At 43.3% G+C, this 19839-nt stretch overlaps 1 protein-coding gene across 1 annotated transcript in view; it reads right to left on the minus strand.

Moving 5' to 3' along the window:
• Positions 1–19839, minus strand: part of grk4 (G protein-coupled receptor kinase 4) — a 185187-nt gene that overhangs the window by 57253 nt on the left and 108095 nt on the right. The window contains exon 3 of the mRNA XM_063049532.1: positions 6800–6912. Within this exon, the coding sequence (XP_062905602.1) occupies positions 6800–6912 (113 nt within the window). The remainder of the gene's footprint in view (positions 1–6799; positions 6913–19839) is intronic.

Here is a 19839-nt window from a genome sequence, read left to right on the forward strand (position 1 = left end):
GCATTTGATTCGGTTAATTGGAATTTTCTTTACAAAGTTTTCATAGATTTGGTTTCCATAACACAATTATTAAAACTATACAGGCACTATATGACAACCCTACTGCTAGGATTAAAATCAACGGATATTTATCGAATAGTTTTACCCTAGAAAGGGGCACGAGACAGGGTTGTGAATGATCACCACTACTCTTCGCATTATATCTGGAACCATTAACTTAATACATCAGACAAAATGAAGATAACAGGGGAATTGCTATTAAAGGGACAGAGCATAAATTGGCCTATTGCGCAGATGACATTTTGATCTATCTAGGGCAACCAACATACTCTTCACCTAAATTGATACAATCCTTTGAACAATATGGTCAATTATCAGGATACAAGATCAATATAGATAAAACTCAATTATTTTCATATAACTATAGCCCACCAAGAGAAATTGAAAGTAGATATCCCTGGGCATGGCAAGCAGAGAATTTCAAATATTTGGGCATCATCAAAAATTTGGCAAAATTATCAGAATGCAATTATCAGCCTATATATAAAAAAAAGGAAGATATAACAAGATGGAACCTAACTCCTTTTTTTAGTCTTAGTTCAAGGATAGAATCTATTAAAATAAATATATTGCCCAGAATATTATATCCCTTTCAGACCCTACTAATCAGAATCAATTCAATTCAATGAATGGGACAAAATGTTATCAAGATATATATGGCAAGGTAAAAGGCCAAGAGTTCGTCTCAAAACTTTGCAATTAGCCAAGGAAAAGGGGAGATGGGGCATACCTTTTCTTAGAGATTATTATTTTGCAGCATAGTTGAGAGCTGTGATATGCTGGTGCAACCCATCATATGACACTCAATGGAAAAACATTGAGGAGGGGATACTTCCCATCCCCCTACAGGCAACTTTGGCTGATCACAACCTACAAAGTTACAAAAATACTATTGATAACCCGTGGGTGAAATGGACTCTTAAAATATGGAAAACTATTATAAAAGAATATAAACTAGAGGGAGATATTGCAATTCTTAAATGGTGTGCATATGACTCGGATTTTACACCGAATAAACTGGATGCTGAATTTAAGGGCTGGACAGCTAAAGGAATAACAGTTCTTTGCAATACAATGAAAGAAGGAACACTGTTCAGTTTTGGAATGTTTAAAGAGAAACACCTATTAGAAAAACAAGACTTTTATCGGTAGTTACAGATGTGACAGTATGTTAATAGGAGGGTTAAAAATGTAACCAAGGCAAGTACATGTTTGATAGAGCTATTTGGAAAAGCATATAATTCAGGTAACGGTAGTAGAATCATTTCAAGCGTGTATAAGAGTTTGTCAAATCTTAAAACACATTCGACTTCATACATTAAAACAAAATGGGAGAAGGAAGGAGGGATAATTATATCTGAGGAAGAATAGACAATAATATGGAGGTATCAATGGAAGTGTACCAGTTCACAGAAATGGAGGGAGTTTGGATGGAAAAACTTGATACGACATTTTATTACACCCTCTCAGAAATCCCATTATGATAGTAACCTCCCTGTTTGCTGGAGAAATTGTGGAAATCAAAAGCAAACCATTATCATATTTTCTGGGATTGCCCCATTATCAAAGACTATTGGAGTGGGATACACAATGCCCTACAAGACATTTTTAAATGTGAAATACCCTTAGAAAGTAAGACCATATATTTTGGGTATATACCTCAAGAATGGTTGAAAAGAGATAAGTATTTAATGAATACCTGTGCTTTGGCCTTTGACAAGGTCCCGCATAGGAGGTTAGTTAGGAAAATTCAGTCGCTAGGTATACATGGAGAGGTGGTAAATTGGATTAGACATTGGCTCAATGGAAGAAGCCAGAGAGTGGTGGTAGAGAATTGCTTCTCTGAGTGGAGGCCTGTGACTAGTGGTGTGCCACAGGGATCAGTGCTGGGTCCATTGTTATTTGTCATCTATATCAATGATCTGGATGATAATGTGGTAAATTGGATCAGCAAGTTTGCCGATGATACAAAGATTGGAGGTGTAGTAGACAGTGAGGAAGGTTTTTAGAGCCTGCAGAGGGACTTGGACCAGCTGGAAAAATGGGCTAAAAAATGGCAGATGGAGTTTAATACTGACAAGTGTGAGGTATTGCACGTTGGAAGGACAAACCAAGGTAGAACATACAGGGTTAATGGTAAGGCACTGAGGAGTGCAGTGGAACAGAGGGATCTGGGAATACAGATACAAAATTCCCTAAAAGTGGCGTCACAGGTAGATAGGGTCGTAAAGAGAGCTTTTGGTACATTGGCCTTTATTAATCAAAGTATTGAGTATAAGAGCTGGAATGTTATGATGAGGTTGTATAAGGCATTGGTGAGGCCGAATCTAGAGTATTGTGTTCAGTTTTGGTCACCAAATTACAGGAAGGATATAAATAAGGTTGAAAGAGTGCAGAGAAGGTTTACAAGGATGTTGCCGGGACTTGAGAAACTCAGTTACAGAGAAAGGTTGAATAGGTTGGGACTTTATTCCTTGGAGCGTAGAAGAATGAGGGGAGATTTGATAGAGGTATATAAAATTATGATGGGTATAGATAGAGTGAATGCAAGCAGGCTTTTTCCACTGAGGCAAGGGGAGAAAAAAAACCAGAGGACATGGGTTTAGGGTGAGGGGGGAAAAGTTTAAAGGGAACATTGGGGGGGCTTCTTCACACAGAGAGTGGTGGGAGTATGGAATGAGCTGCCAGACGAGGTGGTAAATGCGGGTTCTTTTTTAACATTTAAGAATAAATTGGACAGATACATGGATGGGAGGTGTATGGAGGGATATGGTCCGTGTGCAGGTCAGTGGGACTACGCAGAAAATGGTTTGGCACAGCCAAGAAAGGCCAAAAGGCCTGTTTCTGTGCTGTAGTTTCTATGGTTTCTATGGAATATACTGCTGGTGGCTGGTAAAAAGACTTACCAGGAAATGGTTATCACAGGAGAGCCCAACTTTAAACGCGTGGATGGAAATTACAATGGACATTTACAAAATGGAGAAGATAACAGCATCTGTTAATCATAAGTTGGAACAATTTGATTCATACTGGAAAAAATGGTTCAACTACATAACACCTCATAGGCCTGATTTTATTTTCACAAATCAATGAATATGTTGTAAAAAAAAGATCACTTCCTACTTGTACATATTTTTCTCCTTTTGCTTGTTCTTTCTTTCCTGTCTTTTCTATAGGTGTATACCTCAGATAAATATTATGTGGAGATTTGTGGCAAATATGATGATATGATATATATGTACAATATCTGAAATACATCTTATGGAAATGTTTGTTTGATGATGAACTTCAATAAAAAATAAATTTCAAAGAAGACCACTTGGCCCATCATGTCCACTCCACTGTTTGATATGAATGCCTACAAGAAGATGCATCTCAGGGAATGGTACAGTGACATATATGTACTTAGATAATAAAGTTATTTTGAACTTTGAAATTTTTGCGTTCACTACCCACCCAGCGAATTATCTTTTCCAAAAGCTCCCTTCTGCAAGGGGCTATATGCTATTAAAACAAAAACTTCACGCCAGCTTAAAAGTTTCTTTCCCCAGACAGTTAATCTGATCAACCAGTTAGCCCCCCACCCCCATCACTACACTCTACTGTAAACACTTCAAATCAATTTTGATAATGCTACTTACATTGTTAATAAATCTTGGGAGTTTAAAAAAAAATTTTTTAAATTTGGTTCTTCCGGCCCAACGAGCCAAACTATCCAGCAACCTATCTATTTAACACTAACCTAATCACAGGGCAATTTACAATGACCAATTTACCTACCAATTGGTACGAGGAAACTCAAGTGGATCACAGATTGCACGAGAATTGAACTCTGGACGACAGAAGGCTCCAAACTGTAACTATGTTGTGCTGTCTGCTGCGCTACTGTGGCACCCATATTTGACGTTATCGTATTCCATATCTGTACTTCTAACTTTATTTTTATATAATTCTTTATTCTGTATAATTGTCGAATATTGTTTTTTTGTTGCAAGCCGTGCTCCAACCAGCACAAATTCCTAACACATGTAAATATATGTAAATGAGGTTGACCCTTGCCTCAGGTCAGGATTGAACCCATAAACACATGAGATTCCGCAGTTGCTGGAAATCCACACACACACACACACACACAATGCTGGACGAACTTCAACAGGTCATGCAGCATCTATGGAAATGAATGAACAGTCGATATCTCAGGCCAAGACCCTTCTTCAGGACTGAAAAGGAAGGGGGAAGGCGCCAGAATAAATAAGACGCCAGGTGGGGGGAGAAATTAGAAGGTAATAGGTGAAGCCAGGTGGGCGAGAAAGATGAAGGGCTGGAGAAGAAGGAATCTGAAAGGAGAGGAGAGTGGACTATGGGAGAAAGGGAAGAAGAAGAGGCACTGGAGGGGGTGGGGAAGTAATAGGCAGGTGAGGAGAAGAGGTAAGAGGCCAGAGGGGGAATAGAAGAAGATGGAAGGAAGAGGGGAAAAGATGATTGGAAGCAGAGATCAATATTCACATCATGAGTTTGGAGGTCACCCAGATGAAATATAAAGTGTTGCCCCTCCAACCGGAGGGTGACCTCATCATGATAAAAGGGGAGGCCATGGACCAACATGTCAGAGCAGGAATGGGGATAGGAATTAAAATAGTTGGCCACCGGGAAATTCCACTTTTGGCGGATGGAGCAGGGGCGCCCAAAAAGTGGTCTCCCAATTTACGTCAGGTCTCACCAGTGTACAGGAGGCCGCATTGAGAGCACTGGATACAGTAGGCAACCCCAACAGGTGAAGTATTGTCTCAGCTGAAAGGACTGAAATCATGTCTTGGGAGCTCCATGACTAAGGAACTGATTGTGGACTTCAGGAAGGGGAAGTCGAGGGAACAGGCACCAGTCCTCATTGAGGGATCAGCAGTGGAAAATGTGAGCAGCATCAAGTTCCTGGTGTCAACATCTCTGAAGATCTCTCCTGGACCCACCATACTGATGCATTGTCTATATTTCATTTGGATTTTGAGGAGACTTGGAATGTTGCCAAAGACCAACAAACATCTACAGAAGTAGTGGAAGTATTCTGACTGGTTACATCACCATCTGGTATGGAGGCTGTGATGCACTAGGTTGGAAAAAGCTGCAGAGGGCTGCAAAATCAGCCGGCTCCCCACCATCGAGGACATTTCCAAAAGGTGATGCCTCAAGGCATCCATCAATAAGGACCATCACCCTCCAGGACATGACCTCTTGTCATTACTACCATCAGAATGGAGGTACAGAAGCCAGCAGACAGACAGAAACACACTCACACCCACTCACTTTAGGAACAGTTTCGTTCATTCACTAGAAGATTTCGGAATGGTCCATGAATAATAAATACCTCCTCATTTATTATTTTGCTCTTTTTCAATTACTTATTCACCTACTTTTTTTCTTTTTTTATACTTCTTTTTGTAAATTATTGTTTTCAATTTGTGACAAGAATACACATAGATTAAGATGTTAGCTGTCCTGTGTGATCAGCAGTTGGTCTGCCACCTGTCTTCAGGAGAGAGAGAGATAAGGAAAACAATGGAGCAGCATTTGGAGATGTGTAATGAAGGGACGGGAGAGAGAGTAACAGAAGGAGAGCTGTCAAGAGCGGCTCCCCCTTTGATCCCTGAACTGTTTGAAGTGATGGACAGGCGATACCCCAGCAGGGGGATAAAAAGGGACAGGTTTGCTAAGGCAACACACACACGACACCCAAGGTAACAAGACCCTGGAAGCGGTGCGTCTCTCACAAGTCGGTGGGAAGTACCGGGCCATAAACGCACAGGGTGGAAAGGCACGATCGGCGGGAACCTGGTGTGTGTCCACCCTTGCCTGGGTGCCCGGTTCAGCGCAGGGAAACGATCGTATCTGGAAACGGAGGGGTCACGGTCGGTGACCTCAGATGACATCACAAAGGACTCGCCCGACAGCTGACTGCGAAGGTCTGTGTGGAAGCTGTGTTGAATATTCATTCGTTTTTGCTCTCTCTCTCCTTCCCCCACACTGTCCATCTCCCACGGCAGCGATTACTGCGAACTGAACTGAACTTTGTGTCACTTTGAAACTGGTCATTTGCCCCTAGACAATGATAGAGCTTGATTGATCCTGTTATCTGAATTCTGTGTACATGTCTGTTTATCATTGCTGAACTGTTGCATTCATTATCCTTTTGATTAGAGTACTGTGTTGCTTGTTTCTCTAATAAAACTTTCTTAGTTCTAGTAATCCAGACTCCAACTGAGTGATCCATTTCTGCTGGTTTGGCGACCCAGCTACGGGGTACGTAACAAATTATATTGCACTGTATGGCTGCCAAAAAACAACAGGCATCACATCACAAAAGATTCTGCAGATGATGCTGGAAATTCAGAGTAATGCACACAACATGCTGGAGGAACCCAGCAGGTCTGGCAATAGTTATGGAAAGGAATAAAGAGTCAATGTTTTGGGCCTGATGAAGGATCTCAGCCTGAAACTTTGAAGTTTCACAACACCTGTCAGTGATAATGGAGCTAATTCTGATTCACTGTGACATCCAGTCTCCAGCTGTTGGATTGTCCCTGCATCATTTCAGGAGCTGGTTTCGATTCACTCATTGAAACCATACTGTAAATAATTATTGACAACTATTACCGATCAAGCCACGATCAGAAGGGGGAAGTGAAGTAGGCAAGTCATAGCCTTTTATCTTGGATTGAAATGCTGGTTAAGATTAAAGCCTTACCACTGCATCCAGGAACTCGATGCATCTCTTCAAATCGGGTCGTGACTCACAGAACTGCCGGAATAGGTGCCTGCCAATTGGCTGCTTCTCACAGAGGCTACTGTAGTCCCTTTCTGGAAAATAAAAACAAACACAATTCAACTCAAGACTACAGAGGTACAAGGCTGACAGTAAATTCCAAAAACAAATCGTGCAATAAAAATAAATAATAAGGTAGTGTTCAGAGACATGTTCAGGAATTGGATGGTGGCGGGGAAAATACTTTTTGAAATGTTGAGTGTTGCACCTTCAGTATCTCCTCCCCAATGATTCAAGATTCAAGATTCAAAAAACTTTTTTGTCATTCTAACCGTACATCAGCTCTGCAGGGCAGAATGAGACAGCGTTTCCCAGCAGCAATGCAATCATAATATAACAAAATGCAACACTAAATAATAAACATAACAATAAATAGTAAAACACAACAGCCACATGTCAGTTAAAATCAAGTTATGAGTGTCCAGTGCAAGGTAAAAGTGTCCAAAGCAGAGTCAGGTGGAGCAGCTATTTAGCAGTCTGACTGCCTGTGGGAGGAAGCTGTTTAGTAGCCTTGTGGTTTTAGTTTTGATGCTCCTGTAACGTTTGCCTGATGGCAGAAGAACCAACAGTTCATGGAGAGGGTGTGAGGGGTCTTTAATGATGTACCGTGTCTTCTGGAGGCATCGACTCTGAAAGAGGTCTTGGACAGAAGGTAGGGAGACCCCAATAACCTTCTCTGCTCCCCTAATGTTAGTAATAAGGAGAGAATAGCCCTGTTTTTTTGTCCCTGGGGCTGCTGATTACCTCAGTGCTCCTAACCTTTCCTGCTGCTTTTGGGCTTCAGCAAAGCAGATCCTTGGGCTGAAAGCCTTGGCCTTCCAGAAGAATCCATGCACGCCATCACTGCAGCCCAATTGCTGGATTTTGCCCTTTCTGACCCCAGTGTATCCCACCACTGTGTGAAAGGAGTTTGTTCGCTCTCCCCATGACTGCATTGGTTTCTTCCTGGAGATCCGGTTTCCTCCCACAGTCCAAGCTCATACCAATTGGTAGGTTATTTGGTCACTGTAAATTGTCCCATGGATTAAATCGAGGGCTGCTGGGCAGTGTGGCTCAAAGGGCAGGAAAGGCTACTCCATGTTGTATCTCAATAAATAAATTAATTAATGGGATGTGACACTTACTATCCTCCAGGAGGACCACCACCTTGTCGTAGGGTATGGAGGCTTGTGTGCCTCAATGACATGAAGAGCTATGTTCGCTGAAGGCTCTTGGTAGGGTCACCCATCCTCACTAAATCAAAAGGCATCTGTTTGGAGTGGCATGGTAGTCTAGTGGTTAGCATAATGCGTCACAATATCATCGATCAGGGTTCAGTTCCCACTGCTGTCCATAAGGAGTTCATACATTCTCCCTGTGAATTCATGAACGCTCAGCTTTCCTCCCACATTCCAAAGTCATACGGTTAGGGTTAGTCAGTTGTGAGCATGTACATTGACACTGGAAGTAGAGTGACACTTGTGGGCTCGGACTGTGTTGGTCATTGACACAAATGACACATTTCACTCTGTTTCAATGTACATGTGACACTGCTTAAAACTCACACTACATCCAAATGAAACCTACAATTTCTAATAAAATCTAGAAGAAAATTCTTCCCTACTTGAGTGACACAGGATCTTCAGCCCAACTGGTCTATACTGACCAAAGTTCTCCTCTAGTCCCATTTACCCACATTTGGCGTATGCCCCCCCCCCCCAATTCACATACCTGTCCAAGTATCTTTTAAATGTTGTTAATGTACCTGACTCGACCACTTCCTCTGGCAGCTCTTTCCATATACTCTACCATGAAGTCCGCTTAATCAGGACACATTGGGACCAGCACATTTTGGCCCAATTAAGTTGCTGCCCCAATTAATCAGTTTCATGGAAACAGTCGAAAAGGTATTAAAAAATACAAACCAGCATTTAACTAAGTAACAGATTATGTTTTTAAATGAAATACAGAACAAATTCGAACACTACCAAAACTAGTACAGAACTATAAAATGGAGTATTAGTTCATAGTAGTTATTGACAGAGGAATTCATCCGCCATGTTCTTTGATTGACTGTAAATGAACAAAATTAGTGCAGACACCTGGTTCCAAAGTTCCCTCTAATTGTTTTTACAGCTGCGTAGACCAAACATTGCTCTGAGAAAGAAATCCTTTTCCACAGCCTAAAAACTGCGCGGCACTTTAATTTGTTTTGTAATATGCATACTATGAATATTTAGAATGAAAATTGAAAAATCACATACTTTCGATTTTGCTGATTGAAGGGTATAATGAAATAAAGTACAAGAAAACTCTTTCATATTTCTTACACTTTTTAACTCAGATAGCGTCAACGTTCAGCGGGCCACGGTTTATTAACATTGAGCTACCAAGGTCCATTCTGTGTTTATTGGTACAGTTTGTAAGTGTAACTTGAAACACTGACGATGTAAATACATTGAAGCTCTAAAATATTTCAAAGTAAAGGCTGTGGTATGCTTATTATTTAGAAAATTTATGGATTATATTCATTAACAATTAATTACAGGTATTTCACAATTAATATTTCATAATTTCAAAATTATATTATTATATAAAAGACAATTCCAGCTGTGTGGCAACAAAGGCTATGTGCATAGGAGCATTTCAGTTATTGCACAGCCAAGCACACTCAGCTGAGATGGAACAGTGCCTGGTGCAAATAATGGACTGCTTTCATTGCCTTCCTGCATGATGTAGTGTCATAATCCAACAATAAATTTCCTGGCATCCTGTGTAGTCATTAGCTCAAGCTCAGATCTGTCATTTAAAGTCAAAATAAAAATAAAGAACAAAATCTACACAGATACGTGGTGCAGACAATGGACTCCTTCATTGCCTTCCTACATGAAGTAGTGTCGTAATCCAACAATAAGTGTTCTGGTACAACATCATCAAAGGTCAATGCTTCTTGAATCGGTGTTCGTTGGCCCATGTGGATAACTTAACACAAGCGCATGCAACTGATGCTATTTGAAAGCCGATTGCTCAAAGCATGGTATAAAAACATTGTATCATTTTTTAATACATGCATTTCTAAATGACAATAAACGAGGACTGAGTGTCCTCATAATCTAATCTAATCTAACTAACGGCCACACAAGGGCATGCGACTATCATGAATTAGAAACTGTTCGACAACAGTCTCCTGTCCCAATTAAAAGGCATGTTGTCCCAAATAAACAAAGGGGAATTCGGGGCAACACATGCAAAATGCTAGAGGAATTCAGCATCTATGGAAATGAATAAACAGTTGACATTTTGGGCTGAGGCCTTTTTCAGGACTGGAAAGGAAGGGGGAAGATGCCAGGTGGCGGTGAGGGGAAGGGGGACTAGCTAGATGATAGGTGAAGCCAGGTAGGTGGGAAAGATAAAGAGCTGAAGAAGAAGGAATCTGATAAGAGAGGAGAGTGGACCGTGGGAGAAAGTGAAGAAGGAAGGGCACCGGGGAAAGTGATAGGCAGGTAAGGAGAAGAGCTAAGAGGTCAGAGTCTGGAATAGTAGAAGAGGGAAGGGGGACAGAAAAAATTTCCAGAAGGAGAAATCAATGCTTATGCCATCAGGTTGGAGGCTACCTAGACAGACTGTGAAGTATTCCTTCTCCACCTTGAGAATGACTTCATCGTGGCAAAGAGGAGGCCATGGACCAACAAGTTGCAACAGGAATGGGGGTAGAATTTTAAATGGTTGGACACAAGGAAATTCTGCTTATGGCAGGTGAAGTGGAGATGCTCGACAAAGTGGCCTCCCAATTTACATCAGATCTCACCGATGCAGAGGAGGCCACATCAGGAGCACCTGATACAGTAGACGACCCAAACTATTTCGCAGGTGAAGTGTTGTCTCACCAGGAAGGACTGTTTGGGGCCCTAAATTGAATTAAGGGAGCAGGCTAGCGTTTCTGGTGCTTGCAGAGATAAGTGCCAAGAGGGAAATGAGTGGGGAAGGCTATTTTCTTGATTAGATTTTGTTCTTTAAGAGTCATCCAAAATAAGAGGCTGCCCTGATTCACTGATGGCCCAATTAACAGGAATCCATTGTACTGACCACCATTTGGGTGGAAAAGTTGCCTCTCAGGTTCCTGTTAAATCTCTTCCCCCCCCACCTTAAACTTATGCCTTCTACTTCACGTTCCCGAATCCTGCAAAAAGATTGTGCACAATTACCAACTCTATATCAGTGAGACCCGACGTAGTATGGATAACTGTTTTGCCATCCGCCAGAAAAACTAGGACCTCCCAGTGGCCACCCATTTTAGTCCCACTTCCCATTCCAACATGTCCATCCATGGCCTCCTCTACTGTCGCAATGAGGCCACACTGAGACTGGAAGAGCAACACCTTATATTCTGTCTGGGTAGCCTCCAACCTGATGGTGTGAACATCGCTTTCTCAAACTTCCAGTAATGCGCCCCCCCATCCCCTTCTCCCTCTCTCACCATATCTTCTTGCCTGCCCATTGGCTCCCCCTGGTGCTTCCCCCCCACCTTTCTTTCTTCCACGGCTGTCTGTCCTCTCCAATTAGATTCCCCCTTCTCCAGCCCTATATCTTTTTCACCAACCAACTTCCCAGCTCTTTACTTCACCCCTCCCCCTCCCAGTTTCACCTATGAACTTGTGCTTCTCCCTCCCTTCCCATCCCCCCACCTTTTAACTTTACTCCTCTTCCTTTTTTCTCTCCAGTCCTGCTGAAGGGTCTTGGCCTGAAACATCGACCGTACTCTTTTCTGTAGATGCTGTCTGGCCTGCTGAGTTCCTCCAGCATTTTGTGTGTGTAACTTTGTGCCCCTAATGATTTTGTACACTCCTTTCCCAAAACCACAACAGAATTATAAGGCATAGTGTAACCATGGCAGCGTGCTCCAACAGCCACAGGTCCTCCAACACCCACACAATCCACAAATAATAAACCCTACGGTTGAGACAATGAAATGTCAAAGAATAACCCACTCGACAAAATAAAGCTCGAAACCATTTTACAAAAAGAAATCAACAGGAAAGGGTGTGTGCAATAACATTTTCTTGTTCTTGTTCCTGCAGAAAGGCTCACATACCGACAACCTGTAATGACTGTGGTTCATTAACAACTGCAATGGAAACCTCGTTACATGTTATGAGCGCAGACCAGTTTGAAGCTCACTTTGGCTGAGTTTCACTGAGTCACTGAAAGGCACGGGTCACTTTTGTCCAGAAATGAAGGATTAAATGGGGAACCAAGAGCTCTCTGATATGAATGTTTGCAAGGGCTGATGCAGCTTTCAGTAAGAGATAACTGGTTGCATCATCATCTGATATGGAAGGTCCACGACACAAGATCGGAAAGAGCTGCAGACTCAGCCAGTTCCATCATGGGTACTGGCCTCCCCAGCACTGAGGATATCTCCAAAAGGCGAAGGCATCTATCATTAAGTACCTCCATCACCCAGGACATGCCCTCTTCTCATTGCTACCATTAAGGAGGTGCAAGAGCCTGAAGACACACACTCAATGTTTTAGGGACAGCTTCTTCCCCTCCACCATCAGGAGGAGGAGGAGGAGAAGATGGCAGCGCAACGCGGCGTGTGCGGCCTCTCCGGTGAATGATATCTGTAATCTGTCAAGTAGGGTGCCGTGCACAATTCTGATTTGATGGAGACAGACGTGAGAGAATGGAGGAACATCTGGAGAAACTTCTGAAATGCCCACTTTGCTGTCGCTGTTACTGTGTGATCCGGAATCTCCAGAGCAGAAGGCCCTGAATCCTCGGCTTTGCTTGTTTCGGCGGCTGGGGCGAGGTCGAAAGCGCTCGGCAGAGGATGGCGCTCGGGAGGCTGTATCGGAGAGGCTGGTCGGAGGCTCAAAGTTTTCAGATGGACGGACTCAGTGTCGGCTGTGGTCGGCTGCTTCCAATGCATCGGCAGTCGTTGGTGCCTGGAGGTTTATGGCAGAGAGTTTCTCCTTTTGCCACCTGCTATCAGGGACTCGGGAGTCGATCGGGACTTGAGACTTTTTTTTACCGTGCCCATGGTCTGTTCTTTAACAAATTATGGTATTGCTTTGCACTGCTGTAACTATACGTTATAATTATGTGGTTCTGTCAGTGTTAGTCTTTGGTTTGTCCTGTTTTTCTGTGATGTCATTCTAAACGACAATAAACGAGGACTGAGTGTTCTCATAATCTAAATCAGATGTTTGTACAGTCCATGAACACCACCTCACTGCTGTGCTCTCTTTCCATGCTACTAACTTTTTAAATATATATTTCTGATTGTAACCGAGTTATTTTCTATGTATTGCACTGTACTACTGCTGCAAAGCAAACTTCATGACATTTCTCAGTGATAATAACCCTGAAACTGATTAAAGGAGCCATGTGAAGATGAGTTTTTCTTCTGTGGAAGCCATGAAGGCAAATTTGTCGTCAGAAAGACTCACGGGTGCAGTTGAAACTGCCACCTCAGCAAGGGCGGCACTAAAACGTTACTGAAGAACTCACCCATTACAGTATGGAACCAGTTCAGTCCTGTAGGCTGCACTCAAACTCTCTGTGGCAAAGCACAAGTCAGTAATCACCCATTTTAGGAAATCACTCTGAGCTGCTTCTTAATTAACATTTCTCTTTCTTCTATCACCTTCACTCCTCCTCTGCCATCCTCAACCTCCACCCTCTCCAATAAATAAAAGGGAGCCGTTACTTTAAACTTGCCGTTACTTTAACCTTCAGTCATTTTATGGGGTGAACAGTTTATGCTGCACATGCTGGTAACACATAGGAGCAGAATTGGGCTATCAGGCCCAATGGGCTACTCTGTGCTGGGTAGAATACACCCAGGATGGCTCACAAACAAATTTCATTTGTGTAACAACTGACGAAAAATGAAACAACTTCTCAGTCAGAACAGAACATCTAGAAATAACTCCACCCACAACTTCAAAGCACTTCCAACAGCTGGACAAAAACGCCAGTGATGAGTGGAAACAGCAAAACCAACACACTCCAGACAGGGGAGACATTTGCAAGGTAGAAGAAAAAGAGCCTGGGAAGGGCCGGCTAATTGTTTCACGTCCCAACCCTCACCACCATTTACATTAACACAGTGGTTACAGAGAGCCAGAAGCACAAAGTCCCTCTGCAAGGAAACAGGGGAATAGGCCCTTCAGCTCAATGGGTCCATGTTGACCAAGATGTCACGGTAGTGTGGTGGTTAACGAGATACTGCTACAGCTTCGGAAGGTGGATTTTGGAGTTCATTTCCGGCGTCCTCTTTAAGGGGTTTGTACATTCTCCCCAAGAACGCATGGGTTTCCTCCAGTTGCCCAGTTCCCAAAGACATTAGGAACAGCTTCTTTCCCTCTTCCTTCAGATATCTGAACAGCCAATGAAGCCAGGTATGATCTCCCGAAAGCAATCTCTGGGACAAAGTGGAGATTCCAGACTAGACTGGAATCAACAAGGGATGCTCGACAGCTGTGGCAGGGTTTGAATGCCACAACCTGCCACAAAGCTAAAGCTAAAGCAGCAGAGCTTCACTTCCAGATGAGCTGAATGCCTTCTATATTCACTTTGACCATGAGAACAGGGCTGAACCATCATGCACCCCCATGCCCCCCGATGATATTTTGGTCTCAGTATCTGCAGATGACATGCAGACTGCCTTCAAGAGAGTGAATCCAAGGAAAGCATCTGGTCCAGATGGAGTACCTGGTTGAGTACTGAAGACCTGTGCTGACCAACTGGCCAGTGCATTCACAGTCATCTTCAACCTCTCGCTCCGGCAGTGTGATACCCACTTGCTTCAAGTGGGCTTCAATCATACCAGTGCCCAAGAAGCATGGTAACCTGCCCAAACGCCTATTGCCCAGGGGCACTTGCATCCACAGTGATAAAAGTGTTTTGAGAGGCTGGTGTTGAAGTATATCAGCTCCTGTCTGAGTGTCAACTTGGATCCACTCCAATCTGCCATAGAACACCAGGTCTGCAGCAAATGCTATCTCATTGGCTCTTTACACAACCTTGGAACATCTGCTCAGCAAAGGTACACACATCAGGATGTCCTTTATCGATTACAGCTCAGCATTTAATACCATCATCCCCTCAAAACTAATCGGTAAACTCCAAGATCTGGGCCTCAATACCCCCTTGGACAATTGAATCCTGGATTTCCTCATTTCAGATTGACAAAAAACATCTCCATCAACACAGGAGCACCGCAGGGAGGTGTACTTAGCCCCCTGCTCTACTTGCTTTACATCTATGACTGTTTGGCTAAGTACAGCTCCAAAACCATATACAAGTTTGCTGATAACACCACTGTTGTGGGCTGTATCAAAGAGGGTGATGAATCAGCATACAGGAGGGAGACTGAAAACTTGGCTGAGTGGTGTTATCTTCCTTCAGTTAATCCTGACGAAGGGTCTCGGCCTGAAACGTCGACTGCATCTCTTCCTAGAGATGCTGCCTGGCCTGCTGCGTTCACCAGCAACTTTGATGTGTGTTGCTGGTGTTATAACAACAACCTCTCACTCGATGTCAATAAGACCAAGGAACGGACTGTAGACTTCAGGAGAAGGAAAACAGAGATCCATAAGCCAGTAATCATTGGAGGATCAGAGGTGTAAAAAAAAAAAGGAAATTACCTTTTAAACTCACGAGAGAGCAGAGGCCATCAACTTCTCACTGTTGATGTTTCTGTAGCAGGCAATTTCTTTTTTATGAGGTTGAGTTGCTAGCTCGGCGCTCAACCCAGCACGGATGGAAAGCGTGCCTGGGCAGCCGGGTGGGTTTGAACTCGGCAGCCTTCGCTCCGAAGTCCGGCACTGATGCCACTACGCCACCAGCCAGCCAATCAAAGGTGGAGAGGGTCACTAACTTTAAATTCCTGGGTGTCACTATCTCAGAGGACCTATCCTGGACCCATCATGTAAATATTATTGCGAAGAAAGCACAACAGCATCTCTACCTCCTCAAGAGTATGCAGAAGTTTGGCATGTCATCGAAAACCATGGCAAACCTATATAGATGTGTGGCGGAAGGTGTGCTGACTGGCTGCATTACGGTTTGGTATGGGAACACCAATGCCTTTGAGTGGAAAATCCCACAAAAGGTAGTAGATTTGGGCCAGTACATCACAGGTAAAACCCTCCCAACCATTGAGCATATCTACATGAAACATTGCTATAGAAAAGCAACATCCATCATCAAAGATCCTCACCACCCAGGCCATGCTCTTTTCTCACCGCTACCATCAGGTAGAAGGTACAGGTGCCTCAGGATTCGCACTACCAGGTTCAAATACAGTTACTACCCCCTCAACCATCAAATCTTGAATAAAAGGGGCTAACTACACACTTAAGGACTCTTGTTATATTGTTTTACATGCTTGTTACGTATTGCTATTTATTTACATCTGCATTTGCATAGTTTGTTTACAGTTTACAGTTACCGTTCTATAGATTTGCTCAGTATGCCCGCAGAAAAAAAGAATCTCAGGGTTGTATGTAGCGACACGTATGTACTGTGATAATAAATTTTTACTTTGAACTGAACCCACATCTACCACTTCCACTGGCAGCTCGTACAACACTCGAAAAAGAATCCATGACCTCGATTTCTAGCCTCAGTGGAAAAAGCCTGCTTGCATTTACGCTATCTATACCCCTCATAATTTTGTATACCTCTATCAAATCTCCCCTTAATCTTCTACGCTCTAGAGAATAAAGTCTTAACCTACTCAACCTTTCCCTATATAACTCAGATCCCCAAGCCCTGGTAAAGGCCTTGCAAACTTTAGCCAGGACACTGGGTGTATTTAAGGCCCAGATTCATAGGTTCTTGATGAGCCAGGCCATGAAAGGTTACAGGGAGAAGGTAGGGTTGAGAGGGAAATAGATCAGCTATGATGAAATAGCGGAGCAGACCCAATGGGCTGAATGGCCTAATTTGCTCTTATATCTTATGGTGAAGTTTTCTCTGCATAGTTTCAATCTTATTGTCGTCTTTCCTGTAGGTAGGTGGCCAGAACTACACTCCAAATTAGGCTTCACCAACATCTTATCCAACTTCAACTTAGCAACTCACTTAATCTGGGAGTCTTCAGAAACCACAGCAGTTCTTGTTGTTAACGTTCCCATGGAGTGAATGTTGATTTTGCAATAATGACGGAAATTTGTATGGGATATTATGCAACTTGGGGGTGGCAGTTTCCATAACAGCTACTCTGCTCCTCCTGAGGGGAAGAAGTGTTAGGAAAATGCCACAGCACCACCTACACGGCCATTATCTAGACAGCATGGCAGTGACAAGAGTTAGATATTGACCATAATGGCAGGAATGAATTACTGTGTCCAGTGGAACACCTTCATCTGTTCCAAGCATGAACAAGTATTTTTGACTTTCATTTATTTATAACCATTTATGCACAATTCCAAAAATCAAAAAAGCTACCACAGATTTATCAGAATAGTACTTCTAGTATAAACCTTTGTGTGATTTAATCTGGCTTTACTATAGTTCTTAATTTCCCCCCATATACTAGGCAATCCATTAGTATCCAGGTAAAACAAGCCAAGTCTCTGAAACTCCTGAATTCCTGATAATCCACACGATCTGAAGTTTAGGTACTGGAGCGAATGAGGATGACAGGTGACGTGACAGAGATTTGAACATGCACAAATAGAGTGTGCAGCAAATGCCTTTTTCCCAGGGTAGAAATGGCTTGTACAAGAGGGCATAATTTTAAGGTGATTGGAGGAAAGTATAGGGGATGTCAGAGATAGGGATGGTGGTAGAGACAGATACATTAGGAACATTTAAGAAACTCTTAGATCGGCACATGGATGATAGAAAAATGGTGGGATAAGCGGGAGGGAAGGGTTAGATTGATCTTGGAGTAGGTTACAGGGTTGGAACAACACTGTGGGCCAGAGGGCCTGTACTGTGCTGCGTTCAATGCTCTATATCAACTTCCACAGCCTTACAGATGTGGCAGTGCAGGCCATATCCACTCAAGCTAATAGCATGAACACTAAATTCTCCAACGCTTAGTAACTGTTCCTCCTTCTCTATCTTCCTGATCCACCCGGACCCCATCACCATGTCTCATTCCCCCTCCCACAACATCATCCACAAATTCCTCCCTACCTCCCTTAATTGGTTCCTTGCTCCACCTTCCTCTCCTGTTAGATTGTTTCAGTAGCAACTCCTCATTGAGTCCACCTCTCACCTCCCAGCTTCTGAAACTATCCACAAACCCCCCTTCACCTGGATCTACCTATGGTCTGCCAGCTGTAGCTGCACCCCATCCCTTCCCTCCACCTCTAGACTGGCTATAACCACTATCTTTCAGTACAGACAAAGGATCTTGAAAGGTTGACTGTCCATTTCCCCTCGCAAATGCTGCCTGACCCAACATTTTGTGTGTTGCTCCAGATTCCGTCATCTGCAGTCTCTCATGTCCTTGGAATAAAAGAGTTACTGCATAGGAATGTTTGAATGTTCTGGGTCTGTACTTGTTGTAGTTTAGAAGAATGAGGGGGAAATCTCATTGAAACCTATCGAATATTGAATGACCTGGATAGAGTGGAGCAGAGAGGATGTTTCCTATAATGGAGGAGTCTAGGACCAGAGGGCACAACCTCAATTGAAGGATAACTCTTCAGACAGAGATGAAGAATTTCTTTAGCCAGAGGGTGGGTGAATTTGTGGAATTCATTGTGGAGGCCCAAGTCACTGGGCATATTTAGAGTGGAGGTTGATAGGTTCTTGATTAATAACGGTGTCAAAAGTTATGGGGAGAACACAATAGTGCCTTTTTCACTTCAGATGGCTGAAATAGTTTGGCATGAGTTCCCAGACTCTCAGGACTTTCTACAGGGGCACCACTGAAAGCATCCTGACTGGCTATGTCACTGCTTGGTACAGGAACTGTACTACCCTCAAACACAGGGCACTGCAGAGAGTGGTGCAGATGGCCCAGCGCGTCTGTGGATGTGAACTTCCCACTATTCAGGACATTTATAGACAATAGAAAATAGATGCAGGAATAGGCCATTCGGCCCTTTGAGCCAGCACCGCCATTCACTGTGATCATGGCTGATCATCCACAATCAGTACCCGGTTCCTGCCTTCTCCCCCATATCCCTTGACTCTGCTTAAGAGCTCTATATAGAAACATAGAAAATAGTGCAGGAGTAGGCCATTCGGCCCTTCGAGCCTGCACTGCCATTCAGTATGATCATAGATGATCATCCAACTCAGAACCCTGTACCAGCTTTCCCTCTGTACCCTCTGATCCCTTTAGCCACAAGGGCCATATCTAACTCCCTCTTAAATATAGCCAATGAACTGGCCTCAACTGTTTCCTGTGGCAGAGAATTCCGCAGATTCACCACTCTCTGTGTGAAGAAGTTTTTCCTAATCTCGGTCCTAAAAGGCTTCACCTTTATCCTCAAACTGTGACCCCTCGTTCTGGACTTCCCAACGTCGGGAATAATCTTCCTGCATCTAGCCTGTCCAATCCCTTTAGGATTTTATACATTTCAATAAGATCCCCCCTCAATCTTCTAAATTCCAATGAGTATAAGCCTAGTTGATCCAGTCTTTCATGATATGAAAGTCCTGCCATCCCAGGAATCAACCTGGTGAACCTTCTTTGTACTCCCTCTATGGCAAGAATGTCTGTCCTCAGATTAGGGGACCAAAACTGCACACAATACTCCAGATGTGGTCTCACCAAGGCCTTGTACAACTGCAGTAGTACCTCCATGCTCCTGTACTCGTATCCTCTTGCTATGAATGCCAGCATACCATTCGCCTTTTTCACCGCCTGCTGTACCTGCATGCCCACTTTCAATGACTGGTGTATAATGACACCCAGGTCTCGTTGCACCTCTCCTTTTCCTAATCGGCCACCATTCAGATAATAATCTGTTTTCCTGTTCTTGCCACCAAAGTGGATAACCTCACAT

The sequence above is a fragment of the Mobula hypostoma genome, chromosome 5, assembly GCF_963921235.1.
Source record: "Mobula hypostoma chromosome 5, sMobHyp1.1, whole genome shotgun sequence".
NCBI classification, from domain to species: Eukaryota; Metazoa; Chordata; class Chondrichthyes; order Myliobatiformes; family Myliobatidae; genus Mobula; species Mobula hypostoma.